Raw genomic sequence first — 10,000 nt, forward strand, 5'->3', positions numbered from 1 at the left:
TCCTAATGCATACCACTGTTACTCTCCAAATAAAGACCAGCCCCACTGTCAGTAGCAGCTAGTGAAGATGCCCTGGGTAATATACGTTTCTCGTCAGACTTTGGTTGGCGTAGGCTAATCACTTTTGTGCTCTCCAAACAGGATCTGGCCCAGGTGGACCTCTTGCGCAACAGATTTCACTTCAGATGTGTTTGTATTGTCAGATGAATCTGTCAGAGTGAGTGTGTGTGTGTGTGTGTGTGTGTGTGTGTGTGTGTGTGTGTGTGTGTGTGTGAGATGCCTCCTCATGCCTGCTTGTGATTCGTGTGTCCCCCCTGCAGCACATGCTCTCGCCACAGAGGGCGCCAGAGAGGCTGCTGCAGCTGGCCGACAGCAACCTAGGAAGCCTGGTGACCGAGATGGACGAGCTGAGGAGCAGGGTGAGGCAGATAAACAAACACACACACACACACACACACACACACACACACACACGTGTATGCGTACAAAGTACACAAACACTTCAGATTAGGTTTGTGTTCGCACACACAGTTCACCGAAGTGAGTAGAGGCCTAGTCAGTGCATCACTGCGCCAAGGCCTGATGATGCACTCTTGTGTAAACAAACCGATTGAAGTTCTATGCCGTACCGCGCATGGTTTCTGTTTCTATGGGAGTGCGTTTCTGGAGGTGAGCCTTTGTTCCAAGGTTTTGTAGCCGGAGTGAAAAGGTGTTTCATCAGGTGTCAAGGTGAGCTTTACAGTCTTGCTCCTCTGTTCCGAGTCTGATAAATAACTGAAGAGGCCGAATGAGTGGTCCAGGCGTAAACAACATGCTTGGCGTTGGAGTGGGAAGGTAGGGGTAGGTTGGAGTTGTGTGTTTCATGGTTACACTGGTTCAGACTGTACAGTGCCTATAAAAAGTCTTCAGCCCCATGCTAAAGTTGACTAAAAAGAGGAATAAAAAAAGACATCTTTTGGAAATGGATCTTAATGCCTCAATTAAAAAAATTAGTAAAGATCCAACCTTTAAGGACACCAATTTTCCTTGTGAATGAATAATGTATCGTAAATAAATAAATGTTCTTTATTAAAATATAGGGTGCATAAGTATTCAGTAACTGTGTTGGCTGTACAGTGATTGCCATGGCTCAAATGTCATAGGTTATTGCCTATGATAATTAGGAAAAATGGCTGTCTGGCATAGCGCCACCATCTGGCAACAGAAAGGCTTTTTCTACCAGTCTTACATTAGATTTACTTCAGGTTTGGTGTCCATGAACTCACAGGTGTCCTGATGACATATTGTGAGGAGATCACTTCCTTTTTCTTTGCCGCTTGCGGCTATTATGTTCTCAAAGTATTGCTTAGGTGATAGGCCAAGCACAGACACTCTGTCTAGGTTTTAGTGTAGATGAGGGAGTGTGAAGAGTATTGTGTGGCCCATTTGTGTGGATGTTATTATCCACAGCCAGTATAAAGCCAGCTTAATCAAGAACAGACCGATCCACTGCTGGGCCCTTGCGATCGTGTGCACCAGAAATGAATGAGTTCTGAAGCTTTGAGTATGATGACACAGTTAGTCATATTCAGACACACATGCACACTCTGTGTTTTGTTGAGAAGAAAATGCTGTCACTATCACCAGTGCAGTGTTGCTTAACATGATTAAAACTCTCTTCCTGTAGGGCAAAGAAGACAAGCTTTGGGTTAGGGCCAGACAATATGACATACAATAAATTGCTCAAAAGTGTCACAAATGAAAATATCGCTGTAAGAAATACCTTCCACGACAATTGACATACATTACATAGATTCAAGTTAATCACAGTCTTTATAAGGAGCGTCATTCTTAACATATTAAAAACACAATCAAAGCCAATCACAACCTGACATACTGTACAATACTTGCTTTATCACAAGAGGTTACAGATGATGTTGACAAAATGTTTACAGAATTGCCCAGCCTTACTTTAGGTGCACTTGGCTCGACATCAACGCTGGGCAAATACAGAGCCAAGGTTTCTGGTGGCTGTGGGTGTCGTAGATTGAATTAATTCCATTGATCCCAGCTTGGCCGCATGATGAGGAGTGGGCCTTGTAGTCAAGGAGGACAGAGGAACGCTGCTATGGCACCTACCTCTCACTCAGAGCATACACATACCTTTCAGGCATGGCATTCTTTCCATGCACCCTCAAGAGCTCATAAGTGTGTGTGTGTGTGTGTGTGTGTGTGTGTGTGTGTGTGTGTGTGTGTGTGTGTGTGTGTGTGTGTGTGTGTGTGTGTGTGTGTGTGAGAGAGAGAGAGTATGAGTGTGTGTGTGTGTGTGTTTACTGTGGTTTTCAATGTAAGAGAAGAGAGAAAAATATTCGTTATTTGAGTGTACTTGTGTGTTTTGAGCGTGTGTTTGAATGTTTGTACCGTATCCCTGTATGTGACATTGATGTGTGTGAATAGCTGAACACGTTTTGTTTTTTTTTTCCCCTCCCCATTTCCCTTCGTGGTCCTCCAGGCCACTAAAGTGTCCGCTGACGGGGAGCAGACGGACGCGGACGCCGAGAGCACCCACAAGAGAGCGGAGGACCTCGAGCAGTTCATCAAAGACACCCTGCTGGCCGCCGAAGGTACAGTACGCCTCGCTCAGCACTCAGCATTCTCTAGCATGAAAGCATCAAAGATGGCCTCTCGTTGCAATGGAAGAAAGCCTCTTGGTATGCTCAGATGACAAAGCTGAGAGTTGGGTTGGTGGTGCTTTGGAGGCAAGGTTAAGTGAGCCATTATGTACACTGAACTACACTGGAGAGTAGACCAAACCAAAGCAAACGTGTTTGACCTCTTTCGACCATTTGACCTTGGGTTGGTGAACATTTATGTTTCATTTCGGTGGCTTATTCGTATGCAGAAGGAGGAGGGGGAGCTAACCATGCAGACTGCTAGCTGTCTCTTCATGTACTGTAAATGCAGCAGACACATTTTTTTTTTTTACCTTTTTATGCCTTTAATTTGATAGTACAGCGGAGAATGACAGGAAGTGAGTCGGGGTGGGATCCGGAAAGGACCACGGGGCGGGAATCGAACCCGGGTCGCCGGCGTACGGTGCAGGTGCGCCACAGCTGGGGCCAGACACATTTTAAAAGGATCTGGTTAAAAAATGTTTTGGGCTAGTACTACCTACTACTGCTGGGAGGTCTGAAGAATAGGGGGCCTGTGGTGGATCTAAGTATTAGCAGGCAGTGGAAAAGCAGCCTAATCAAGCCCAGACTGCTGCAATACTGGGTCCTTGCAGCAGCGTGTGTGGTTCTGAATGAGTGTTCTCTGAATATCACCAATGAGGAGAAACAGTTAGACACAGGCACCCACATACTGTACCACACACACACACACACACACACACACATATACATGCATATACACACCATTTACAGCAAAGCCCTTATGTTGACACTCACACTCGCGCACACATAAAAACACACAACCACATTTGATGGACGCGTATCAAATTAGCATCTCACATTATTTCATGCAAACAGCTGCGCACTCCGATAGGCCTTTTATTTTTTTAAGATGGATGTTTACTCGAAACGAGTAATGCTTCGTCAAGTGAAATTAACAAGGAGACATGTTGCTGTCTTTATCAAGTAATTCATCATGTCATCCTTCCCCCTGCAAGACAAACCTGGGGAATGTTTAAATGAGACTGTATCCGATGAGTCTATCCATGGACTCACAGTTCCAAAGAGTTTAATTGCCTTTGAAACGCACTATGTAATTATTTTAAGCTGAGCGGATGTAATTGGCATATATTTTGTCTTTGTAATCATATTAAATAGTTTATGTTTGAACTCCTCAGGAATTTAAGGAATGCATCTAATTATGCTTTGTTTTAATTTCCAATTTTATGATTTATATTTAAATTAGAATTCAGCAAGCAACTTGTTTTTTGTTTTTTTTTCACTTATGTTTTTTTTCACCCCCATCCATCGCATAACCGTCTTTGAACTGATTGGGTTTTGATTTCAAAGCGGCAAATTAATTTGATTAAAGTACGTTAGTCTGCCAAGCAGAATTTGAATTTCTTTGAATCCACCTGAAAGAAAGCCAGACAACTGAGCAGGCGAGAGAGAGAGATTCACAAAATAACACGCAGAGGAGAGAAGGAGGGCGAAGAAAAGAGCCAGAGGAAGCTAACTATGACAAAAGGAGGAGGAAGAAAGAGGTTGGAGGAGGAGAGTGCCACATTTCCTCTTTTGTCGCGCCGCGCTTTGTTCTCTCCTGCCTTTGAGCCCATCAGAACGGCGGCTCGGCCTGACTACACCGTTACACCGCGACACACAAAGTGGGGACCTTGTTGCGTGCGCGCGCACACACACACACACACACATACACAAGTTCGACAAATGGCCCTCAAGAAGAGGTTCGTCAAGGCCGGAGGAGCTGAAAGCGAAATGAAGCGAGTACGGTTCCGTCTGCGGTGCGGCCCTCGGAGAACCGGCAGAGACAATCGGTGACGCACGTTTCTTTCAGCCGCCTCAGATCGGAGATCGCCTCGACCGCCTCGTCAAGGCTGAGTGCAGTCGCCTGCCAGCGAATAATTAGAGGGGAAAACGATGTGGATGCTCGTAATGATATGCAGCTTCCTCTTCAAACGTATCTAGACGAGGCTCACTGTCGCCGTCTCATTCGATTTCTATCTCTCTGTCTCTCTCTTTCTCATTTTCTCTGTCCCTCTCTCTGTCTCGCTCTCATTCTCTCTGTCCCCCTCTCTCTCCCTCTTTCTCTCTCTCTGTTTGTCTGTCTCTCTCTTTCTCACTGGCAAACCTGGCAAAGATCAGTATATTAGCACACAATTTGCCACCAAACCTGTAACACAGACTCTACCCAACCCAAGGTGTGTGTGGTGTTATGGTTATGTAAGTGAAAGATTAGTATGTGTCTGTAATCATATTTGTTGTCTGATGTACAACAATTTACGTGCAAGGGATTGTGATTGTGGTTTGCTGTGCTTTTATTGCATGTGTACTTACATATATTGTGTGTGTGTGTGTGTGTGTGTGTGTGTGTGTGTGTGTGTGTGTGTGTGTGTGTGTGTGGGTGTGTGTGTGTGTGTGTGTGTGTGTGTATGTCTCATTCTATAGCCCTGCGAGATAAAGCTCAAGACCTGAATGCCACCCTGGGCCGTCGCGACGGCGCCCCTGAGAAGAGCCTGAACGAGATGCAGCGTGAGATCGAGGCCATGCTGGCTGAGATGCGCAAGCGCCAGCTCTCCGGCAAGAAGGTGATCGCCGAGGACGAGCTCGGGTAGGCCTCACCGCTCCTCATGGGCCACGCATGTTTCAGACACACTCATACACACACAAACACACACACACACTCATACACAACTCTTTAAGCTATTCTATGGATTACAGTTTTTCTCAGTCGCTTTGGTGCTTTTTGCAGATCAGAATGAAAATTCTCATAACTATTAGTTCAACCTCCACAACATTTAGTCATTTGTGCACATCATAGTAGCAAATTCTCCTTCCTCTGAACAAATTGCAAATGCTTTTGGACATGTATCAGTTGCTTTCATACAATTCTCTGCTGTTTTTTAACATTATCATTTGCTTATGGCATGTCAATCAAAATGAACTATACTTATGGATACTGAATAGTCGTTCCCTATAAAACTAATAGTCTTCATTTCATTGCTTGAGTCATTACATACACAATTGTTGAACTAGTTATCAAATTCTGTCACAATGCTGTAGAGTTGCAAAGAGCATACAGTAAAAATCTACGTATTCAGTGTCTTGTACTCACTTACTCCCCTAACTACAGCAATGTGTAACTTTACTTCAAATGGCTGTACAAGTACTGTATAGGGCTGTCTTGAGCATGTTCAGGTAGTGTCACCGAGTTCTGCCCTTTTTTGCATTGGAAAACACTGAGAGAACTGTCATAATGAAAACATGACAAAGCCATTTGACTATCTTGTTCATAAACGATGTTGTCGAGACTTCTCATTTTGATGACACTGACAGTTTCATTGACATGAATACGTGCTTTTGAGGAATGGACTATCCATTTTGAGCAAGTGACATGCTTTTGCAGGTCATCCACTAGGTTTTGCAGTTTGCACTAATTGTTTTGAGAAATGCACTAACTGCTGTGCAAATGTTAATAGTGAGAATAGCACCAAAGCGACTGAGAAAAACTGTAAACATGCTGTACAAACCTCCAGTTTATTAATGCATCAATGCAACATGCATATTTACTTCACATATCGAACCATTTTCACACCTACAGTACAGTACCCATGTGCACTCAAAAGACATCCCAGATACTGTATGCACACTGAAGTGCTCATCCCAGATGTCTTCATTGGAATCCTTCCTGGCATATGTCACGGATGGCTGAACCTTCCAATTCAGTCTGTCATCTTCATTTAAACCTATTTCATTACTTAATCCATTTAGCATCCATGTTATACATACATTAGAGTCTGCAGCACCTTTATGCTGACTCAGCCTCCAATTCATGAGTTCAGCCAGAGAGCACACTCTCTGTGAAGGCACAGAACTGTCTGAAAGCGAAAGGTCCATACCCTATTCACTAGGGCTAGTTTGATCATGATTGGGATTTATTCCCCCCGAAAGATTGTAGGTAGTTTCATAGAAACTGTTCTTGGATAAGCCATGCACTGAACAAACAAAAGTGTCCTACAAGAACCAATAAACTGGACTCTACGAGCCTACTGAAGATGAGTAAGTAAGCTGTAGCCTTGGCTGTTTTGATGGATGATGATTTATGATATTTTGCTGAGCAGTGAGAGCCTTTTCCAACACTCCAACACCAAAGAATATTTTTTAACCTTCCTGTGCTAGGACCAAGTTATACAAGCTAGGCTTCACTGGCTTGGTATTCACCTGGCAAAGATCAGTGTTCATCCAGCATCACTGAGCTTTCACCAACAAAGGGCCAGGATTGCTCAGGGAAATAGAGAGAGAAAAAAACACACATTCCACCAACAAATGCGCTTTCTTAAGCAGCGGGAGAATCAAAGCTTTAGTTCCTTTGCTACGGAGTCCTCTCCCAAATCCATGACCTTGATTTAATTCCCCTCTGAATGGTGTCTGTCACTTGACATCAGCCTTAACATCAACTGAGATGATCTAAAGTCTCTGGCAACAATTAAGCATTTTTCATGATAGAATACGGGTACTGTTTTTTATGCACAATTTTATACCGGTTAATTTCAACACTGTACACTTTTAATGTGTCATAATATATAACTAAATAATTATTAATATGTTCTTAAGCTACTATTTCATCTACAATTTCATGAGCATGTCACAGAATATTTGCTCTCCCACTAAAAGCGCTTTTGCGGATGAGTGCACTGCAACCAAATTATGAGACTTTTTTTTATTCCTGATGTAAAAATCTTAATGAACTAATTAAAAGTTGCCTGAGGTGAGCAGGAGGAATAATATTCCCTCTAATCAAATTAGAGCTGAAATGGAATTCTTTGGAGAGCCTCAGAAGGGCAAAGAGAGCCATCTAGTGGCCAGAAGATGGACATTTAAAAGCAAGCAAGTTGCCAAAGCAAGTCTGATTTTTTTTTTTTTTTTTTTTGACAAAGTAGATGTCCACCCTCTGTTCTTGAGTAGATTGTACAGAAGCCTATCATTATAAATGATAAAGATATAAATATAAATGTAACATTTTATTCACACATGTATAATTGTGAAGCTGTGTTTGTGTGTAGTTTGTTAATGGTCTGCAGCACAGTATATCGTTGTGAGTCAGGATGAGACACTGGACAGGCAGGAAGTGTCTGTTTTTATATTTCCACTCATAAATCATGATGAACAGTCATGCCAATGCTATGGGATTAAATCCCTACTGAGTACTTAAACTGACAAAAGATAGACTGCATCTTTAGACTGCGAAAACAATGCCTTGCCCCGATAATTGCTTTGAACAAGAGCAGTTTTCTGAATACTTATTGGTGTACTTAAAATGCAGTTCCGTGTTTACTTGAGGAATATAATCCTCACCACAAACTAATCTACACAATCCTCAAAGGTCAATGTAAATATCAATGCAATGCATACTGTATACCAGTTCAATGCATTTCTAAAACATGATTACACATGCTGTTGCTGTTGACTACTCTATTTTATTATTTATTTTTGCTATGTATTGTTTATCATCTCTATATGCATTCCTCTTCTTTTTCTTCTACTTCTTCCTCTTCTTTTCCTTTTTCCTCCTCCTCTCTCTCACTTATATGTTTTCGTCCCCCCCCCCCAATCTCCCTCTCTCTCCGCAGTGCTGCTGAGGCCCTCTACCAGAAGGTCAAGCGTCTCTTCGGGGACCCCCACCAGGCCACCGAGGACCTGAAAGCCGAGGTGACGGGCAAGATGGACGACCACCACCACAAGCTCAACGACACCCAGGAGCTGCTCAAGGAGGCCCAGGACAAGATCAAGGAGGCCGGAGGGCTCTCTGACGCCAACCAGCGCAAACTGGACGCCCTGCAGGTTAGCCAAGGAGCTAAAACATACTCATGCTTTTTCATAAAGGGATGTACTTTCCTGAAGATAGAGGTGGACATTGATTGACGAAACCCTCAATTGCCTACATGCTGAATAAGTGTAGGGAGGTTCTCAGGTGTAAAATGCATGCTTAGGTGTAAGATGCTTTACTTTGAACTTTGAAAATAGTTGACTTTGGCCTGGTTACTACATCCAATACCTTGTCCTTGCAAGAGCCCCTTTAGGACCTCATATGCTAGTATGGCATTCAGGACCTGGGATTCTGATTGCAGTTGCTACTATGGATCTCAGTGTGTGTGTGTGTGTGTGTGTGTGCACCCAGCGTAAGAACAAGGCTGCTCTGGCCGGAAAGAAGGCCACGGAGGCCGTGCTGGAGGAGGGCGAACGCCTGCTGGACGAGGCCAACCTGCTCTCCGACAACCTCAACCAGGAGATTGAGGTGCGTGCACGTGTGTGTTCCATTACATGCAGTGTTTATGTGTGAGCGCGGGAGCGCATGCGTGCATGCGTGAGTACGTGAGGTGTGTGCGTGTGTGTCCTGTGTGTGTGTCCTGTCCACCCACCCTTCCTGCCCACTCACCCTGAATGCCCTTCCTCTCTAGAGTCAGGCTGACTCAGCCTGGCGATATTAGCCTGTAGTTTACTCTTTGAGTCTGTCTGCCTCCAGAGTCTCCCTGGATCCTGGGGGTCTTCCAGGGTAATAATCCAAAACCTGAACCAGCAGCAACGCTCACTGACTCACACTCCTAATGATTCATACAGATCTGCCACAGCGACAGCAATGCATAGTAATGATCCGACTGCTAGCTGTTATCAGCAGTAAGAGAGCAGCCTATATATCTCTATTATACATGAAACGTCAACTCTCATTCATTTTTTCCCCATTACTGATTGTAGTACACATCGTCACAGATATTGTGTAGTCAGCATTGATTTTTATTACTCTTTATAGTTTTATATTCTTAGATGTTTGATTCGGAGCTTGGTAACATGATGGGAAGGCCACGCATAGCAATGATTGAAATGTGTTTGAGTATAAAGAACGTTGTGTAGGAAAGGTAAAAATGAAAGTGTACAACGAGTGTAGTGGATGAGATTAAAACAGAAGTAAACCCAAATGGTGAAAGGTAGGAGGAAGCCTGTCCCACCAGCAGCCTTCTTATTCTCCTACCAGCCCGACGGCTCTGTATAGCTGTATGCGGCTCTGTGTGTGTGTGTGTGTGTGTGTGTGTGTGTGTGTGTGTGTGTGTGTGTGTGTGTGTGTGTGTGTGTGTGTGTGTGTGTGTGTGTGTGTGCGTGATAGGCAGTCTTGCTGTGTGATGTAAGCAATGTTTTATGTACCCTTGAGTGTCAAAGCTGCATTATCTTTGAATTTCCCCTTGGGGATCAATAAAGTATCTATCTATCTATCTATCTATCTATCTATCTATCTATCTCTGAAAATATTTGAATGCTTTCTGTAAGAAATTTGTTTGGTG

At 43.7% G+C, this 10,000-nt stretch overlaps 1 protein-coding gene across 1 annotated transcript in view; it reads left to right on the top strand.

The window, feature by feature from the left end:
- Positions 1–10,000, top strand: part of lama2 (laminin, alpha 2) — a 150,437-nt gene that overhangs the window by 108,613 nt on the left and 31,824 nt on the right. Inside the window, exons 34-38 of the mRNA XM_076271769.1 lie at positions 321–419; positions 2,492–2,603; positions 5,115–5,277; positions 8,297–8,507; positions 8,845–8,961. Coding sequence (XP_076127884.1) covers positions 321–419; positions 2,492–2,603; positions 5,115–5,277; positions 8,297–8,507; positions 8,845–8,961 — 702 coding nt within the window. The remainder of the gene's footprint in view (positions 1–320; positions 420–2,491; positions 2,604–5,114; positions 5,278–8,296; positions 8,508–8,844; positions 8,962–10,000) is intronic.

Source organism: Alosa pseudoharengus, unplaced genomic scaffold (assembly GCF_046254945.1).
Source record: "Alosa pseudoharengus isolate Yale_2024_CS ecotype anadromous, Long Island Sound unplaced genomic scaffold, YU_APseudo_1.1 YU_APseudo_1.1_scf_7, whole genome shotgun sequence".
NCBI classification, from domain to species: domain Eukaryota; kingdom Metazoa; phylum Chordata; class Actinopteri; order Clupeiformes; family Clupeidae; genus Alosa; species Alosa pseudoharengus.